At 38.5% G+C, this 20,486-nt stretch overlaps 2 protein-coding genes across 2 annotated transcripts; one reads left to right on the forward strand and one right to left on the reverse strand.

Moving 5' to 3' along the window:
- Positions 1–391: 391 nt before the first annotated feature.
- On the reverse strand, positions 392–8,409 carry chmp4c (charged multivesicular body protein 4C). Its single transcript, XM_084398971.1, has 5 exons — positions 7,904–8,409; positions 4,552–4,729; positions 3,925–4,033; positions 1,161–1,287; positions 392–1,043 (listed from the first exon to the last, which is right to left on the reverse strand). The coding sequence occupies exons 1-5, from the start codon at positions 8,145–8,147 to the stop codon at positions 982–984; spliced, it is 720 nt and encodes a 239-aa protein (XP_084255097.1). The 5' UTR covers positions 8,148–8,409; the 3' UTR covers positions 392–981.
- An 8,574-nt stretch (positions 8,410–16,983) lies between these two features.
- zfand1 (zinc finger, AN1-type domain 1) lies at positions 16,984–19,233 on the forward strand. The gene is made up of 8 exons (XM_084399293.1): positions 16,984–17,050; positions 17,276–17,318; positions 17,587–17,626; positions 17,752–17,879; positions 18,093–18,184; positions 18,386–18,507; positions 18,604–18,759; positions 18,884–19,233. The coding sequence occupies exons 1-8, from the start codon at positions 16,996–16,998 to the stop codon at positions 19,058–19,060; spliced, it is 813 nt and encodes a 270-aa protein (XP_084255419.1). The 5' UTR covers positions 16,984–16,995; the 3' UTR covers positions 19,061–19,233.
- The last annotated feature ends 1,253 nt before the right edge of the window (positions 19,234–20,486 follow it).

Raw genomic sequence — 20,486 nt, forward strand, 5'->3', positions numbered from 1 at the left:
GTATTTAATCGCGTAATTAAAAGATGATTCAAAAGAACCGATTCAGAACGAGCCAGACTTCTCATCACTAGTGGGAGGCGTCTAGCATTTAGAGAGCGCAAGGGTTCAGACCATAGAAATGTATACGTAGGATACAATTTTGACCGCTCCAGACACGTCTGCGCGCCCGCCATCTTGGAACGGTCTACGTGTCGTCACTCACAAGAATCATGCCACAACATTGCTCAGCTTCTGGTTGTAAAATCTACGATTATAAATTTCCAAAGAAATTGGATTACCTTTCACAGGTGGGAATTTGTTGGTTTGTGTTTTTATATGTATTGAGTTGTTTAACTACTATGGTAACTACTTTTACTATGGTACTTTGTCTTACTGTATTGTGTTAGTTTAGAAAAATCATCGGCTGAACTATCTATTCATGTTACTAACTACATTTGCAGATGCTCAGCCAACTATAATTACTAGAAACATTTTCGTCTTATCCGCAAGATATTTAATTGAACTGCCAAGCAGATATTTTTTGACATAACTACCGTTTTGGAATATAGGTAGGCATACTTGTAGTAACTGTAATGCAAATGTGTGTCAAAACCAAGACTTAATAATATGGAATAAAACATTATAAAATCACTCTTAAATTATGTATTTGATAAGCAATACATTTCATATTTAATGTTTATTTTCATCCAACCCTCAGTATTTTACATTTAATTAAAAATTAACAGTTTAATATCCTTTAATCATAAATTGCTACTATTTACACCAGGTTTCCAGCAAAGTAATCCTTCATCTTAAACATCAACACATAACAAAATAATTAGTTTTAATACAATATACAAATGTTAAGCCTGATTTCTTTACTTTTTTCATTCTTTTTTTTTTCTTACAAAAAGCTCTTGCAATTCTTTGCAGGATGTAGAGCTAAAAGTGAAAGTGAATGTAAAGTAGAAAGAAGAAAGAGCATTTGTTATGCACTGCTGCTTATGAAGCCCAGGCAGCCAACCTCTTCATATCATGATCATCCTCCACTCTCTTCTTGGAGGCTGAAAGAGTGAAATAACAGACATTTCAATGAAGCACAGACTGTATGGGCCTGACTGGTCTTTTGCCAAATTTTAAAAGTGTAGATACTGAATGTGTGGGTGTCATTGCACACTTACTTGCATTGCGGCTTGGTCTTGTGCTAGGCAGTTTGGTGGTTGGTGCACTTGGTAATCTGCCCATATTCTTCATACTTTCTTCATGTTCTTCCTGTTCCAACTCTGCCAGTTCTGCCAACAATTCATCCTGTAAAAATATAAAAATGAGTACAGAACACATCATAAACTGAAGGCTGTCAATTGATTAAAACAATGAATCATGTTTTGTTTTAACAAATTATCTTGAAACTGCTGAAATGTTCCTATAAATATATTTTCTTTCCAACTGTGCATTCTGAATTATAAATAAATATATTTCCCCAGCAGTCTAGAGCTCGTCTTCTCATAACAGTGTTTTTATCTTACTGATCATATATGTTGAGTTTACATTTTTTAATGAATTTGACTGATAAAAAATTAAATAAAATTAAAAATTGTGCACTGGTGCTCTTATTCCAGCCTTTTCAAATATTTGAAAGAATGAATGTGCCTTAAATAAATGTAGCGATAAATATTTAACTAATCTAGAGGATGACAGTCAACTACCTTGAATATTAATTAAGCATTTTGGGCATATACATGTACATTAGAATGGTGATTCAAATTTTTTAATTAAAATAAATAAATGTCCATACTGATCTTATTCATCAGGTCTCACAGGCACTTTAGCATCGTGGCCACTAGTTTAAACGAGCACTGACACCCTGTGGTGAAATAATCGTGTATATTTAACAACTTCTGCTTTCTCAGACCGGCTTGGGTTGGACTAAAACTTCATGTTCTGTTGAGCAAGGAAAATTCTTTACACAGTAATCATCAGATTATCTCTTCTCCTGTCTCTGAAAATGTCCAGATTTTTTAAGGGGTCATCAGATGCAAAATTCACTTTTAAATGGTGTTTGCAATGGTCTTTGCAGTGTGTGGACACAACCACCATACAATGAAAAAAATCCATTCACTCCTTTCTTTTTTTATCCTCAAAAAGTCTAAACACTCAATAATCAGGCCGTTTGGATTTTCTGAGCACTATGATGTCATAATGCTTATGCTCCGCCCACGACCACTGACGGACTGTCCCGTATTAGCATATTTTTGCCCTCAGTCATTCGACACCCCCCATGGAAGAGAGGGGTGGGGTGAGCAGTTTTTGTTTTTGAGGAGGTAAAAAGGGTGTTGTTTTACACAACCATTGAGGAATTTTAACCAAAGTATATTACAAACTTTACATGAACACCCTAAAGAATCATACCAACTTGAGGAAAATGGGCATCCGATGGCCCCTTTAAGACAATAGATGATCATGGGTGCTTAGCAACATCACTTCACCGTTATAATGAGATGAATTCATTAAAGTATACAATATACCTTACTCATTTATATGATTCCGACATAGTATTTGACCACGGCTGTTTCTTGTGCCTTTTACCTCTGTAAAATTAGGCATTGGCAACAACTGGGTAATGATGTTGATAGGCTACTCATCATTTCAAGGTAATGGCATCGCTAAATTGGATTAGTTTGGATGGTCACGCTAAAAGTGTGTTGTTTTAATAAGGGTAATTTAAAGGGGTCATATAATGGTACATGCACTTTTTCAAGTTGATTGTACTGAAATGTGTGTTGGCAGTGCCTGTACACAACCATCATAAAATGATAAAAATCCATCCAGTGTTTTTTTTTTTTTATCTTCTTATATGTTTTCCCCCATCTCAAATCAAGCCGTTCGATTTTGTGACGTCACAAAATCGACGCCCCTCCCACGATTGTTGATTGACAGCAGCGTTTCAACACAGACCCGCCCTCGCTCGTGAGCGAGCTGTCAATCATAGTCCGCGCGGACCGGCACGGTCATTGTTGATACGCTGGAGCACTGTCTATGAGCAGAATGGCGTCTAAGCGATTGTGGTGTTCTGTTCTTCAACTTGGGTGTAATAAGGAACACAGCAGTCATTTTGATGTTCCTAAATCCAAACCGCTGAAGACGCAGTGGCTGAGTTTGTTTTCGAAGGGAATATTCCCCACAATCAACGTCAATGCTTTCATGTTTGCGCGAATCATTTCACACACCAGACTGCTTTACAAACGAGGTCAGTATAAAGCTAGTTTTGCTAAGAAGCTACTCCTGAAAAAAGGATCGGTACCAACTATTCGTGTTCCTGCTGCACCTCCAGAAGAACTGAAGTGAGTGTAACATTTTATTAACCTTTATATTAATATTTATATTAATCTTTGCAAATCGCTTGCTGCACGCTTCACGATGAATGCGGCTGTTTACACTCAGGGTACATTACGGCATGTTTTCTATGTACGACGTTCTCAATATAATTCATAATCCCACGTTTATAACGAACAACGCGTTATGGTTATTGTGTTATTAATACAAACGGTGTACGCACAGAACAGAGGGGCGGGGTGAGCAAAGCTCATTATCATTTAAAGACACATGCACTTAAACGGCGTGCTGAAAACAGAGCTGTTTTTGACCAGGTAAAATGAGTGTTTTCTTACAATACTAATGAGAATTTTTAATTAAAGTATATTACAAACTTTTAATTTAGACCATAAAGAATCATATTAGCTTGTACAAAAATGGCATTATATGACCCCTTTAAGGCTTTGAGTTGGGGAAAAAAAATATGATTTAGTGTGTAAAAAAGGACTGCAATCTTGTATTATTCCTGACCCTGATTTGATGTGAAGCAAATGGAGGAGAGGAGTCGATTCTGTCGACTTCTATGGTTCGGTTTGGGAGTTTGAGTCGAACATCCCTATTTGTAATATGTACCTCATCAAACTGATCACCAAAAGGTTTTGAGATGGCATCACTGATCTCCTGAGCTACTTCCTGTTGTTCTGTAATGTCCTGCATGAGGGAGTCAATGTTATCCAGATCTCTGAAAGTGAGATAAACAGAATGACTGATTATTTGATGACATTTGCTAACAACTGTTCAACTGGTACATATGAAGATGTATGCAACAGTCATTTATCAGCATTATACAAAATATATTACTACAGACATCTGTAGTTTTGTAGTGTTGATCAATCAAAATCAAGTATTCCTGAGAACCATGTAATAAGCAATGATTTGTTTTTTTTGTGAATAACTGAGCGTAAAGTACAGCAATAGGTGCCTTCACACTGTCGTAATTACCATAATTATGAAATTTCAACTTGTAAAAAGCATTGAAGAGCTTGTAATTACAAATTTTCAGATTGCTCCTACTTGTACCACGTGATTGCTGTACCACCTGACCACTGCAGATTAATTTAGGCATTGATAGTATTGCCATAGAAATGCATAATTCCCAGTCCAAGGAAGTGAACAGCTCTGAGTAGAACGTCACGTGTTGGCATCTCGAAATTACGGTAATTACGACATAGCGTGAATGCAGCAAATGATGAAACGCACATGTTCTGGTGAACCCCTTTGATGGCTTTAGCTGCGTAACCCATGTTCTTCAGAACCTCTGTGTTTGTGGTGGCATTCTCAAGAGCCTCTCGCTGGAACTCAATAGTGGACAGGGTCCCGTCGATCTGAGTCAGCTGTTGCTCGAAACGTTTCTTCCTCTTAAGAGCCTGAAGTGCAGCTGAGGAAAAAGATTTTTTATTGTGGTCAAAATCATCAAATATTTTACTGAAGAAGTCAAATACTTAATTCAAATGATATTTTCCCTCATTTTTAGGGATTAATGCTGTTAAAGGATATTTCACCGCTGGAAAGATGAATGTGTATTTAAATTGGGTCATTTATGTAGTAGAAATGTGAAATTATTTTAGAAGTTGGTGCCTTCTAGACTGAGAAAAGCCAGAAAATTTATTTTTGGCTCATGTGGATGAAAGACAACAACTCCCAGAATGCACTTGCTTCGCTGCCCTATGAGGCCACTCCCAAACCACGCCTACCGGTTGAGGGCAGTATCGGAAGAAATGATACAACTAGGCTACTAGTTGACTCAAAACTGAAAAGACGCCATTTTATCATGAGATCCCACCCCCTATGGGCGGGTTGAAAACATGCGGAACTAGCTCCAACTACTGGCTGTAGTCTCTCGCCACTGGCCAAAAAAGCCTCCGATGACGCTAAATGAAGATTTTTGCGTCATTGGAGGGTTTTTTTCAAGACACACAATACAGAAATCTCTCGTCTCAGGGGGACATGAGGGAGGGAAACACAGTCATTCGAAAATTCTACCGGGTTTCTACTGATACAAAGCTTAATGCTAATCGGTGAAGTATCCCTTTAATCATACTGAACGTGATCAACTGCATTTTATGTAGCATACTAGCATTTTGAATACAATGTGCCTCTGTTTAAGCTGTATACCTGTATGAAGAAAAATTGGAAGACATTTGTTTAAGGATTTTTTTTTTTTTTTTTAGAAAGAATGGATAATATTTTACACACAAAATTACTTGTAGGTTTACTTTTATAAATTTTGTAAATTAAAGATCACATAAGCTCATAGAAGGTGATCTAAGACAAGTGAAGAAGAAAGTTAAATTAGTTTGACTTCACAGGACAAGGAACTTGAATTATAGACATTTTTTAATCTTTAAAATGAATGCTCAAAGTATTTGAGCAAATGTAATTAGTTACTGTACTTAAGTATCTTTTTGGTTACTTTGAGGCTTTACAGAGTATCAAAGATATTCACAACTTTTACTACAGGTTTGAATAAGTAAATGTACTCTTTACTACAGTATATTTGTATTACTCATTACATTTTGCAGTTTATTTCTGCTATAAAGTAGCGATATCACCATCTATAAGGCATTGAAGGTACTAACTTGTGCGCTTTTCCCATACTTACCAAAACTTGTCATCAAGGCTACTTTACATGAATGCGAGTACATTACCAGGTAGTTGCTGAATCACAGGCGTTTCATATAAGATGAGGCCGAAACCAGCACGTCAAGTGCAAGTAGGCTTTGACTATTTCATTTTACTTAACATTATTTTATTTATCCATTATATTGAAGCAACCTTTTTGAAGGATATTGGTTTACTATACCTATTTTGAACACTTGAGCTCAACTTAAACTTGAGTGTTTGTTATAGTTTGTAGTGTTTAAGAGGCTTTTTGTCGACCTTGATTTATTGCAATTTTGAGGTGTTCGGTATTTTTGTTTAAGAAAATAAACACATTTACATTTACATTTATTCATTTAGCTGACGCTTTTATCCAAAGCGACTTACAATTGCTATATATGTCAGAGGTCGCACGCCTCTGGAGCAACTAGGGGTTAAGTGTCTTGCTCAGGGACACATTGGTGTCTCACAGTGGATTCGAACCCGGGTCTCTCACACCAAAGGCATGTGTCTTATCCATTGCGCCACACCAACACATGATTGCTCTCCTAAAAAATCAGCTGTTTCTTGTTTTTCACTGGAATAATGTGTCTTGGGGACAACGGACCAGTGCATCTTTGAGCATACATTCAGGACAAGTAAAATACTTAAAATCAGATAGGCCTACTCTAACCCCCGGTTTCACAGACAAAGCTTAAACTAGTCCCAGACTAAAATGCATGCTTGAGCTGTTTTACCTGAAAGCAACTTGCACTGGTATCTTAAAATATGTCAGTGGCATTGTTTTGACTTAAGATGCACACCAGTAATGTTTTTAAGATATGTTTATAAAAGCTACTTAAGTGTCCTTATTGAACTAATGCCTAATCCTGGCTTAATCTGAGCCCTGTCTGTTAAACCAGGCCTAAGGCGTTTTTACTAAAGTCGTATTGAAACTGGGGACATGTAACTTGTAATGGAGTCATTTTAGCTGTAAGGTATCTGTACGTTTACTCAAGTATGATTACTTTTCAGGTACTCTGTACACCTGACTCCACCTGTGATGCCTGGGTGTAAACGCCATGCTCGTGGTAATGCACAAGTTGACAACTGTAAATGAGGCGTGTCCAGATGCCTGTTCTAGGATCAACAGCTGGGTGTCACTCCACATAAACAAAAGCCATGTTTTATAGACATGTTTCAGTGGGGTGTTGTTACACTTTCAATGGCAAATTATGTAACCAACAGGCAACAGTTTTCTCTTAATCATTTAGTTTAATACAGAAAGAGTAAAACAAAATGTCTTGGAGATTTTGTATTATTATTGCAATTTTCAAGTGCTGTACTGTATATAAATCTTTTTAAAATAAACTATGAAAATCCATCATAAAAATATGAATTACATGTTTAAAACTTCCATATCTAAATGAAGTGTGGAATAAACCAACACTTTTGTGAATTCTTTTTTTTTTTTAAACCTTCACATTTCTGGTGTCACAGCTCTTGTGTCATTTTCGCCAAAAAAAATAAAATAAAAATTATATATATATATATATATATATATATATATATATATATATATATATATATATATATATGTATATATATATATATGTTTATATATATATATATATATATATATGTATATATGTATATATATATATATATATATATATATATATATATATATATATATATATATATATATATATATATTACTTGTGACCACAATAATTTTATTTTGCATCGTTCAATGCCTAATTTCACGATAGGCTACGCAAAATATCAGTTATCACTACAAACGAGGCAGCTAATTTGTTCCAAATGTAATTCCCATCGCTGCCATGACCTTTCAAGGGTAGCCTACACAAATATAAAAATTGCAGAAGAAACCTATCTTATGATGTAAAGACCACATATCAAAAAGTGATTATAGAAGTAGAAAGTCCCATTCTACATAACGTTACGTTACCTCTCTTGTTTTTTGTTCCATTCTTTTTGGCAATGGCGAGCTCCTGCTCGATTCTGCTCTCCAGGTATTGCTGTTTTTTCGTTAACATTGCCTCTGTCTCTCTCAGTTTGTTGATGGCCTCCTGTGGTGATGCACCCGACCGGGACCGGTGCTTAGATCTAGAACTGGATCCAGAACTAGAACTGGGCCTGGTGCTAGATGAGCTTGATGAGCTCACTTTAAAAATCTTTGAAATTTTACTCATTTTTTCCCAAAGGTAGGCTGTTGCTTGTAATTCTAGTTAAAGATCCAACGAGCTTAAAATCTAAATTCTTAAAAGGATCGCGAGAGAAAGTGGCAATTCTTGACAGTCTGCTTTTCAGATTCAATTCAAAACACCAACGTAACCCTTCCTGAAATTCAACACCTGTGCGCACGTAAATCCACAATAGTCTCTGAAGACACGCCCATTGAATAGAATTAGCCGACAGAATGAAGTCACACAATGGGCGAGGCAAGGTAGACCGAATATTGCCTTTCATTGGTCAGGTATAAATAATAATTCCTTTATTTTGAGGATTTCCTCACTGGACGATTCGGCACTCAAAACTGGTGTAATCAAGTCGAATGACACAGTAGACTTTTCTAGTCAAAATAAACCAGATGGAGTCAGTTTTCTGATATTCATAGCCATTGAATGAACATTTAATGAAAACGACAGTTTCAGGTTGTCACATTTATTTAGACAAAAAACAATATCTATAAAAATGGAACATTTTAATTACGTTCATATTTAACTTCCATTGTTAAGTCATTAACCATTAAATGGACAGGAACATATGCTATTTCAGAAATGTTATTTTCCAACACATAAAGACTCAAATTATAAAGTCCCATCATGTCTTCCTCAAAATATTGCTTAAATGTTTTACAGTTTATATTTCCTATTAAAATAGCAAAAGATTTGAAGGTTACCTTAATCTCAGTGGTTTCCAGAAGTGATCTTACATAGTGTTGCCATGAATGAATTTAACTGTCTTCATTCAGAAAAATTTTACTACTGAAATTCAAAGCTAGTCAGCTGAATACTGAAATACTGAAAGACTACTGACTACAGTTGTCCAAAGATTTGTAATAATATACAATAATTCACAAGTTCCATATAAGGTTAAACATATTTGGCTTGCTGTCCGCAGTGTATGGGCTCAAGGAAGCAACTTCAACTCAAGCTTAGTTAAACCCTCCAGTGGGACTACTAATGTTTCGAAGATGAGTCTGGTAGCAAGATACCTAAATTATGTTGGTGGAGTTGGGGGATTCTAATTCAGTGATATAAGTTTAATTCAATGGCTTTAATTATGTTGTCTCAAGCACAAATGATAAGTGACTGATTCGAAGTGACCAGTTTTGGGTAAAGTAACTTTTAAAAGTAATGCAATACAATATTGCGTTACTCCCTAAAAATGTAACTAATTGCATTAGTTACTTTTTATGGAAAGTAATGTGTTATGTTAACATTTGCATTACTTTATCCTTGCTTGTTTTTTGTTTTAAACAAAAGTTCTATTTTTGCCAAATATAAAGGCCCTTTCACCCCAAAAGTGAAATGAATAAGCCTCAGACTGAAGGAAATGCAAACTCACACCTGTATAATAGCGAGCGCAGCTCAAACAAACCTTTCAGCTGTGTTGCCATGCTGGATTGCAGAAGAATAGGACACAGGAGAACAAAGATGAATCAACACTCTTACTTCAGCAATGTATAAAGTATATTTAGGTTTGCGTAATATTATTAGTTTGCATTTGACTGTTTTTATTCATTTTGAGGAATACGGAATCTGTTTTTGTGAGATGAATAAATGCAAGATCACATTTAAGTCAAGTCAGGTCAAGTCACCTTTATTTATAGCACTTTTTACAATACAGATTGTTTCAAAGCAGCTTTACAGTGATAACAGAAAAATAATGCAACAAAGTTTGTTTCTATAAGAAAATAGCAAAATAAGTTCAGTGATGGTTCAGTAAGTTTTTTTGTTGTAAAAAAGTTATTAATTTAGTTAATTTATATATATATATATATATATATATAGCCGCTCTGGAGAAAACCGTGATGTCCATTCAGTTCAGTTCTCATATAATGGTGTCAATGCAGGCAGATCAATAATACTGTTGAATATTAAATTGAGTCTAGAACTACATAACCATCATGCTCACAGATTTCTCTCAACATGGGAACAGGAGAAATGTCAGTCAATACATGGGAGAACAAAGTAATTTGAAAAAGTAACTCAGATATTTGGTTGTAAATGTAAAATTAATGTGTTACTTTACTAGTTAGGAAACTACTACTTTACCTTTTACTACTTGAAAAAAGTAATCAGATTACGTAACTCGAGTTACTTATATATAGTGACTTGTTTGTACTTCAGTCTTAGTCATTCTCTCATAGCCTAATTTAGGCATAATCCTGATTTTCATATTCAAGTAATTGCCAGTAATGTAACAGAAAAAAAATAAAAAAATAAATGATGCATGCAATAAAGAAAGAAAGAAAGAAAGAAAGAAAGAAAGAAAGAAAGAAAGAAAGAAAGAAAGAAAGAAAGAAAGAAAGAAAGAAAAAGTTTACGGACACATTAATCACATTATATACTCCAGTCTGTTTATAAAACACAAACAGATGAGCCTTTCTTTACTGTCTATCTGTTTTACCTGCAGGAAATGGATGTGATCGTGTGAATGTGAATGTGTGTGTGTGTGTGTGTGTGTGTGTGTGTGTGTAATCTGCTCCAGCTCAATGTCTCTCCCCCTCAGATCATCAATCTCCTGCTTCTGTCACTTCAAGCGTCCTTCAGCTTGACTCACCGCAGCCTCTTCCTGATCTCTGATCAGCTGTGTGACCTCAGAGCGGCTTCTCCCAATGGAGCGGATCCGCTCAGTAAAGATCCACTCACTTTCCTCCACTGATCCCAGTGCTGTTATAGCTGGGAAGGAATACGTGAAAAATCATGAAGATTGGGCACTTCTGGAAAAGTTTTTGATTTTTGGCAGGGTATGGGCCTAAGGTTTTTAAAAAACCATGGATACAAGTTGGGGTGGTCCCCCTAGTGGCCGGTATCGATAAAAACCAGAATGGTGCCTGCATAAAAGAGAACTCTTCACCCCTCACTACACTCTAGCTCAATATCTTGACATTGCCATTCGGATAAGCTCTGTTCTTCACGTCACGCCCGTCCAGCCTGCTCTTCACGTCATGCCTGCCAAGTCTGAGTATCTTCACGTCATACCTGATTATCACGTCATTCACGTCATGCCTGTTCAGCCTGAGTCTCGTCCCGCCGAGACCGCCCTGCCAGAGTTTCTCCCTGCTGAGCCTGAGCTCCACGTCAGCCCTGCCGAGCCTGCACTTCACGTCAGTCCTGCCGAGCCTACGCATCACGTCGTGGCCACCGAACCACACAAGAAACTGTTCACGTCCCGTCTGCCGAGCCAGAGACTGTTCACGTCCCGTCTGCCGAGCCAGAGACTGTTCACGTCCCGTCTGCCGAGCCAGAGACTGTTCACTTCACGTCCGCTGAGCCAGAGACTGTTCACGTCACATCCGCCGATCCAGAGACTGTTCACGTCACGTCCACCGAGCCAGTGTCTCCGGACAAGATGGCTGCCGCCGAGCCAGTGTCTCCGGACAAGATGGCCGTCGCCTGAGCCCTCAGCAGAGATGGCCACCACTACGCCTGAACCCTCAGCAGAGATGGCCGCCGCCACGCCTGAACCTGAGCCCTCAGCAAAGATGGCCGCCACCACGGTGTCTGTCCCTGAGCCGGTGTCTGTCCCTGTTCCCGAGCCGGTGTCTGTTCCTGTTCCTGAGCCGGTGTCTGTTCCTGTTCCCGAGCCGGTGTCTGTTAGTGTGTCCCTTGACAGGACTATGGAGGCTGCACTGCCATGGCCTCCCGAACTGTCTGGTCCACCCTGGCCGCCTGAAGGGTCGTCTCCTCCCTGGCCGCCTGAAGGGTCGTCTCCTCCCTGGCCGCCTGAAGGGTCGTCACCTCCCTGGCCGCCTGAAGGGTCGTCTCCTCCCTGGCCGCCTGAAGGGTCGTCTCCTCCCTGGCCGCCTGAAAGGTCGTCTCCTCCCTGGCCGCCTGAAGGGTCGTCTCCTCCCTGGCCGCCTGCCCCGCCCTGGTCGCCTGCTACGCCCTGGTCCCCCGAACTGCCTGGTCCACCCTGGTCCCCCGAACTGTCTGGTCCACCCTGGCCGCCTGAAGGGTCGTCTCCTCCCTGGCCGCCTGAAGGGTCGTCTCCTCCCTGGCCGCCTGAAGGGTCGTCTCCTCCCTGGCCGCCTGCCCCGCCCTGGTCGCCTGCTACGCCCTGGTCGCCTGCTCCGCCCTGGTCCCCCGAACTGCCTGGTCCACCCTGGCCGCCTGAACTGCCTGCTCCGCCCTGGCCCCCCGTCCTGCCGCAGTCTCCAGGCCCTCCATCGCAGTTCCCCGTTATGTTGATTACTCTCCCCAGGTGTTTCTTATTAGCCACGCCCCCTTGTTATCTTGTTCAGCTTGTTTGCCTGTGTATTTAAATCTCTGTGCTTCAGTTGATGTTTGTCGGTCGTTGTAGATGTAGCTGTTCCTTGTTCCTGTCCTGAGTTTGGTTGTTTGCCCTGGATTTCCTGTTTGTTTCATTAAAGTAGTGCTTGCATGTGGGTTCTCTCTCCGCTTCGTCTTTGCCTCACCGTTACACCTTGTATCAAACAAAATAGAAAAAATTACATTATACAACAATTTAAGACTAAAGGAAGCTGAGATATAACCTTTTATCTTTTCGGCGGGGGCCAATTTGGATTTTATGGATAACTGCCACTAGGGGGACCACCCCAACTTGTATCCATTGATTTTTGAAAACCTTAGGCCTATACCTAACACCCTGCCAAAAATAAAAAACTTTTCCAGAAGTGCCCAATTTTCATGAATTGCATCCTAGCTATTAGGACACACATCACAATCACCTCATACTGCTGCTATCAGTCTAAAGTATGTCTATCAGACTATCAGTCTAAAACTGCTCTTCTGTCTGTTAAAGGTGCTCTAGAACCTTTTTTTTCTTGCTCTAGATTTTTTGTCACATACAGCAAACATCTCCTCACTATCCGCTAGCTGCCTGTCCCCTGAACACACTTAAAAAAAAACAAAAAAAACACGGTCTCTGTAGACAGCCCAGGCTCCAGAAACGGCAAGAAAAACAAACTGGCCCAGCCTTGGCCACAAAACATAACAAACAGTGTTCCAGCCAATAACCGACAAGAATGATTTGGGAGTGGGGGGTTAGTGCGCGTGCACATGAAGGGGGGTGTTGTGTGGAGTGGAGAAGAGAGAAGCATGAAGAGGGAGGTTAGCTAGAGGAGAGATGTCCTAACAACGACTAACGTTAAAATGGTATATTCTTGAGAATTTTGATATGGCTAACACACGACCAAAGAGACGACGTTCTGATGAACAAATAACAACGAATAGGGAAAAGGAGAAGGAACGCGAAGTCCCGAATTTACATCAGAAAAGCATTCAAAAGGTGGCGAGAACTCCGCCGGCAGAAGGGCTTCCAATCCGACATTCAGGTGGCTCTGTTTTTGCTGGACAGGTGGGTAAATCCAGTTTGTTTTTTCTAAATGGTTCATGACTGTTTCAGGAAGCACGGAAGGGAGGGGGAGGGGACGGGATGAGGAGGAGGGAGGGTCGAGCTAGCCTCCGATTTGTTTGACAATACTTTGAACGTCAACAAGAAGTGACGTTGTCACCCAACATCGCTTAGAGCACCTTTAACTGTTGTTCCACTCAAACTTAGGAGAGTCCACAGCCTGTCTCAGCTCCTGAAGCTCCTTCTCTATCTCCTGGATTCTCTCATCATATCTTATCTGAGTCTCTTTCAGAATCTTCTGTTAGAAAACCAGATAACCACAAACTTTAGCTATACAGCATAAACTTGAGTAACTAAATAATGAAACCAGCATTTTCAATCACTGTCAATATTAATTTATTAATTTATTGTGTTTATCCATTGTACACAGATAACAAATGCACTACTGGTCAGTAGATTTTTAGCTGTTCATCATGTTTTGTGAAGATCATCTCTTGTAGTCGTCCAGTGGCATCAATCAATTTGTGTTTCTTACTTCTGAAGAACTTCTTATGTTGTTGCAGGTGATTTTGACAGTAAGAGTTCAGACACACAGACAGGATTTGACAGCTTGTATTTTCTCCCAGTACAGACGTCACACTCCACATCTCCAGATCCAGTGTAACAATCAGCAGTTTGGAGTCTCGTTTTCTTCAGTTTTTCTAGGATTTCAGCAAATATTACATTCAAAACAGGTTTTGGAGTGAAAGTCTGTATGCACTGAGGTCAGCTGTAAACTCCCTTCTGATCCTCCTGATCCTCCTGATTCTCTCTCTCTCTCTCTCTCTCTCTCTCTCTCTCTCTCTCTCTCTCTCTCTCTCTCTCTCTCTCTCTCTCTCTCTCACACACACACACACACACACACACACACACACACACACACACACACACACACACACACACACACAATCACAACAGCCCTGAATTGCTGATTTCCTCAAAAGAGAAAGAGTTGAAATAGTTGTAAAGACGTGTGTAAAACAGTTGTTTCTGGAGGGACTTTGACCTGTTTTCAGTGTTTAAGATGTATCTCAGGTCAGTCTGAAGAATGTGCTTACAGCTAAGATCAGCCACATAATATAATATAATATAATATAATATAATATAATATAATATAATATAATATAATATAATATAATATAATATAATATAATATAAACAGTCATTATTGAAATGAATAAAAACATAAGCATAAATACAATATGTTGTTATTGTATCCTGCTGAAAAATCCAGCATTGCTGGTCACAAGCATAATTTTTCTGGTTGGTGTAATGTAAACCTCACTCCCCTGACCTCAAGAGGTGCATTAGCAGTCGGTCTTTGGCGTCCCTGTCTGCGCACCCACCTCCCATGCCGGAGACCCCACTTTGAATCCCGCTCGGGACGGGTTGAGTAGGACTGGTTACATTTGGTGCCTTTGACCCGGATGGGAGTGAGGTTTAGGGTGGTGAGTGAAATGAACGTAGGTCTATGTGTAAACTTCACTCCCCTAGCCTCAAGAGATGCATCAGCGGCTGTGGTCTTTAGTGTCCTTGTTAGGCCCTGTTTACACGAGAACGCTTGCGGGTGAAAACGTAAAAATATTTTATCAGATGTGCCTTTCGTTTAGACGGCGACAGCGTTTTTGGGGCTTAAAAACGCAAAAAAGCGAAACCACCCTCCAGAGTGGAAATCTTAAAAATGCTCCACCGTCACGTTCCCGTCTAAACAGTACAAACGCAAAAGTCTGCTAGACAGTGAAGGCACCGATCAGTGCTTCACATTGCCACCTAGCCGCCTGGAGTGCATACTACATTGAATTTCACACACTTTTGCGTCACCATACTGTATGCACGCAGATTTCCCCCCCATTACGCTCGTCTAAATGCAGAATAAAAAGTGATCACTTTTGCGTTTTCTCTTCAGATCGTTTCCGTATAAACGTAGCCTTGGCCCGCATCCCACGCTGGAGACCCCGGTTTGAATCCCACTCTGATAGGGTCAAGTAGGACTGGTTACACTGGGACCAGCATGGGAAACGGGAGTGCTGGTGGACCAGCTACACCAGCTCAGTTTTGCTTGAGAACAGCGTGCCTATGGCTAGACCAGCACTATATAAGTTAACCATGCAGCATAAACCAGCCTGGACTAAAATGAAATTCATGCTGTATTTTTCAGAAGGGTATTTTTCAGCAGTGTTACCTCTGATATAGTGCACTATTTTTGAGTAAGATATTTTGTTGGAAACCATATGGAGATCAATAGTGCACTCATTCAATCCTATAATATACTGTTAGGGCCTTGTTAAATGAACATGTATGAAATTGTTTATGTGACAACTCCACAGACATCCAGCACACATTTACACCAATGTCAGAGTTTGCTACTCCTGTTTGTGGCCTCCTTTCTCATGTAGTGGACTATATGATATCATGTAGTGGACTTGTAGATATGCATCTGTCCCTTCCTCACTCAAGCGTCCTCTAAAAGCTTCCTCTGTCCTCCTTTCTCACCTCCTTGCAGTGCATTTAGAGAATTAATAACTTATTCATAATGGTGGAATTTGATCGGTTTCCATGTGACTGGATGAAGGAGAAGCAAAGCAACAAGGAAGCGTTTTAGTTTAGGTTTAGTTTTTCAGTCACATACTGTAACTCCAGTGTTTGCCCTGCCTTGTACTTATTCAGTAGCAAACTTGTTCTTATCAGAGGATGCATAGAAAGGATGCATTTCTAAAAGCAATGACTATCACATTGTGGACAAAACTGGCTTATGAATCACACTGTTCGCAGAGACCATTTTCGTTCTCTGTCCAGCGATTATTATTGTTATTAAATTGTTATTAAATTATTAATGTGTTATGAAAGTTATTTCTTATAATCTTGTTTCTGCCAGAATAAAAATTTAAAAATCTAATTGCGACTTTTTATCTTACAATTCAGACTTTTTTCCCTCACAATTGTGAGTTTACATCTCACAATTCTGACTTTATGACACACAACTGGGAGATAAAAAGTCAGAATTGCATGATATAAAGTCGCAATTAAGTGTTGTAAAGTCAAAATTGTAAGATATAAAATTACTCAGAATTGAACTTTATAACTAGCAATTATTTCTCAGAATTGTGAGATGTAAACTCACAATTGTGAGATAAAAAGTCGCAATTATCTTTTAACATTTTTTATTCCATGGCGGAAACAAGCTTCCATGAATAGCTGCCTGTACATTCTTCAGAATTTCTCCTGTCCTGTTCTACAGAAGAAGAAAAAAAGTCATACAGGTGGCATGAGGGTGAGTAAATGATGAAAGAATTTTACCTGTATGAACTTTTTAAAATTTAGATGAACAATCAATTAAATAGTATTTACAAAATAGCAACCACATGCACATAGGCGACACATGGAATTAAATCAAATAATTTGAGACTTTTTTAAAGAGACTTTTATGTTGAAATTATTTTGTGACGTCATTTAAACATGGCTGAACTAGACGTTGGAAAACATTGTGAAATTAAATCTTGCAAACAAAAAGGTATGCTCTATATTAATGTCATCCAAACAGCTGAAAAATTCCAGTACATCAATAATTCGGTTTCCACGGTCTTTATTTATACAAATAGCCATTGTAAACATAGTGTTAACTTCACTGGGATGTGAGTCAGCAGCACAGCAGCAGCCATCTGCTCTCATACTAATTATTTTTGTATTCATAAACATACGAATTATTTTAACCATTTTTTTTTATGTTTTAATGCAGATTTTCTACCATTCGTTTGTAGCAGCTGTTCTGGGGTGTTTTGGTAAGATTTTGTGGCGTTGGTTTTGAAAACTCTCACAATTACAATACAAGTTAACATCAAGATTAATAATTACGACAAGGAAATGCCTGAACAGAAAAAAGTAATTTGGTCCTACCATGTGTATTGGAATACATACCAAAAATTTAAATAATACCATGTTACACGAATAGGGTAGTCATTTGCTGGTTGCTACCATTGCATTTGAGACACTTCAATTTGCAATAACTTTATTTTCAATGTAACATTTTATCTCCTCTACTGGTTAAAGTTTGGAACACAGAAGCCGGGACTCCCATTCTTGTCCAGAGGTGAGTGAGAAATGTCAGGTGGTGATTACTGACAGTTTTACTAAAGACCGTAAAAAAAAAAAAATATATATATATATATATAATCACTGAGTGACTGTTTTGATGATTATGGATGATTCTTTTAGGTCACAGTGAAGAGAGAGATCTCTGTGTCTGAGGGAATCTCATCATATCCGTGCAGCTTTGAGGACTGCAAAGGGAAAGAGTTGCTGCCTGTCATCTGTCCACACTGTGAAAAACACTTCTGCCTCATGTACAAAACCTCTTACAAACATCATTTTAATAACCCTACATTTTTTACTTTAAACTGACTTGCTGAAAGTCTCACCCTAATGGACTATAGTGGAAAAACAATAAATATTATTATTTTGTGTATATAATCACAGCAGCTGGAGTTTTAGGTGGTGTGTCCTAATCTAATATGCAGTGCTCTTCTACATACCTGACTGTTTTTTTCTGGTCTCAGACATCGGCATCAGGATGACCATAAGTGTGAGAAGCTGGAGACCCCGAAGCCTCGCATGGCTGCAACACAGGAGCTGGTGCAGAAGATAGTGGGTCAGTTTTTTTAGCAGTAGACTGCAAACTTACATTTAGGTTTGCCACTTGTTTCATATTGGCTTTAAGTAATTTAGATTGCATATGATGTAACTTGCTCTTTTTGTCCACATGAGGGCAGTAGAGTCTCATTTTGAAGAGCTTTTGATGCCAAAGAATTCTTAGAAAGCCAAAAAATAATCTCACCTTTACTTCCAACAGAGTCAAAAAAGAATGCACCACCAAGTAAAGGTAGAAAAGGAGCGAAAAACGCTGCAACTGCTGCAAAAGTTGCCCTGATGAAGCTAAAAATGCATGCGTCAGGAGATAAAGGCCTGCCACAGGTATTAGAGCAAAACTGATATTATAAATGTAACTTCCATTGCATTATTTATGAGCAAATATCTCATAAGAAATTCCTCTTCTGATGTCCTCTGAAGACAGAACGGACATATTTCCAGGTGTTTCTGCCCAAAGAGGCTAAAGACTCTAGTTTGCCCATGTTCTTCTGCTCTAAATGGAGTGTCGGCAAAGTAGTGGACTTTGCTGCATCTCAGGCCAGTCTAAAGAACAACAACAATGTGCTCACGGCTAAGGTCAGCCACACAGAACTACATTAAACTTTGTTCTGTAGGATTAGAACTGTTACATAGGTTTAGCCTATTCATTTATTGTTTGTTGAATACAATTTGCATTAACATATCTATATGCTCTGCACAGAAACTGCGTTTGTGTCACCCCGAGACGGGTGAAGCCTTTAAGATGGACGCTAGCCTCCAGTCGCTGCTTTCCCACACAGACTGTCCCCTGCACAACGGAGGCAACATCATTCTAGAGTATCTGGATAATGAGAGCTCTGGACTAGATGATGTTACAGCCTATATTCCATCCTCCTGATAGAAAATCCCACAACCATTCAGAAGAGTTTTATAGTAGTTTGAGGAAAGCAGGAAATAAAGGGTGTTAGATTGGTAACCAGAGGATTGTTGTATCGTAGACTATAGTCTGTCTATTGTATTGGTCTATTCCACATGATTTTCTGCTTATTTCTAATAAATGAGTCAATGACATGATGCTTATTCTTTTGTCTCATGTTTCATGTACGAAATTACTTGAATACTCTCTCTCTCTCTCTCTCTCTCTATACACATATATACAGTATATATATACACATATATATATACATATATATATATATATATATATATATACAGTATATTGTGCACTAGTCATTGATCCGAATAGCTTTATGATCACGATTATGACTTGTAAATATAATTAGTTATGTTATAAACAAATATCTCAGACACAGATTAAACTAAGCTCCCAATTTAATTGACCATGCAAGGTTTCAGAGTAAATGTATAAATGCAAAGGAGCTTGGTTTTAGAAAAGAATTTACACACTTAAGCCATGAGAGAATGGTACATTGCTGTCAGGTAGAAATTATGTACTTATCCTCTCACAATTTAAAGCCATTAACCAGAATGTGTCACATTTATGTGTCCCCTAATTGCCTCAAATGTCTCAAGGCTGCCAGAGACAGATGTTTTCCTTCTCTACTTTTCTTTGTGTAAAACAGAGGTTTTGTTCACACGATGAAATGGTATAGACTGCATTCTGCTATATAATACATTTTGAAAGTTAATGTGTGAATTAAATATGATTAAATAACGCAATGATAAAGATCTGCTTTTAATCAAATCCCTTGCCAGAGCAACGGAACAATGTAAACTTACATCAGATAATTTGACATTTTCGATTTTCTCTGGACCTCACAGATTATTTGATAACTACAAATTTAACTTTCCAAGTTCTAGATTTTTATATTAGATACATTATAGAATGAAATTGTAAAGTTTCCAACAAAATGTTTTAGAACTGCTTGTTATTATTCTTATTTTTTAGTCGCTTTATTAACAGTGTTTGCTAAATGTATATTTATATAAATGCCAAAAAGCAACAGTTATGTTCTTCTATAGAGGCCCTCATACCTGACATGATAAACTAGACGTCAATAACTGGCACTCCTATTGACTTTTATATTTTCTATTGAGGAAGGTTAGGAATATTACCTTTATTGGTTGTTGCAGGTCATTTCACTGTTGGTATATTAAAGATCTGTAAATTAAGGGGCATAGTGACATAAACTAATTAGGTAACACTTTATTTCGATGGCCCATTTTAGACATTCTACTAACTATTAGTAACTTTGCAACTACATGTCAGCTTATTCTATTAACCCGAACTCTAATACTTAACAGTCTACTAATACTCTAAGGCGAGTTAGTTGACGTAGTTGCAAAGGTACTTATAGTAGTTG

This window comes from Rutilus rutilus (assembly GCF_951802725.1).
Source record: "Rutilus rutilus genome assembly, chromosome: 24".
In the NCBI taxonomy this organism is placed as follows: domain Eukaryota; kingdom Metazoa; phylum Chordata; class Actinopteri; order Cypriniformes; family Leuciscidae; genus Rutilus; species Rutilus rutilus.

What these genes read in the sequence shown, in the direction of transcription:
- zfand1 (XM_084399293.1), top strand. Translation starts at nt 16,996, where the DNA reads ATGGCTGAACTAGACGTTGGAAAACATTGTGAAATTAAATCTTGCAAA. An exon ending in AGCTGTTCTGGGGTGTTTTG is followed by an intron (nt 17,319 to 17,586) that starts GTAAGATTTTGT and finishes TACTGGTTAAAG; the next exon opens with TTTGGAACACAGAAGCCGGG. An exon ending in GAGATAAAGGCCTGCCACAG is followed by an intron (nt 18,508 to 18,603) that starts GTATTAGAGCAA and finishes TGTCCTCTGAAG; the next exon opens with ACAGAACGGACATATTTCCA.
- chmp4c (XM_084398971.1), bottom strand. Translation starts at nt 8,147, where the DNA reads ATGAGTAAAATTTCAAAGATTTTTAAAGTGAGCTCATCAAGCTCATCT. An exon ending in TGGAACAAAAAACAAGAGAG is followed by an intron (nt 4,730 to 7,903) that starts GTAACGTAACGT and finishes CTTTTTCCTCAG; the next exon opens with CTGCACTTCAGGCTCTTAAG. An exon ending in AAGACCAAGCCGCAATGCAA is followed by an intron (nt 1,044 to 1,160) that starts GTAAGTGTGCAA and finishes TCACTCTTTCAG; the next exon opens with CCTCCAAGAAGAGAGTGGAG.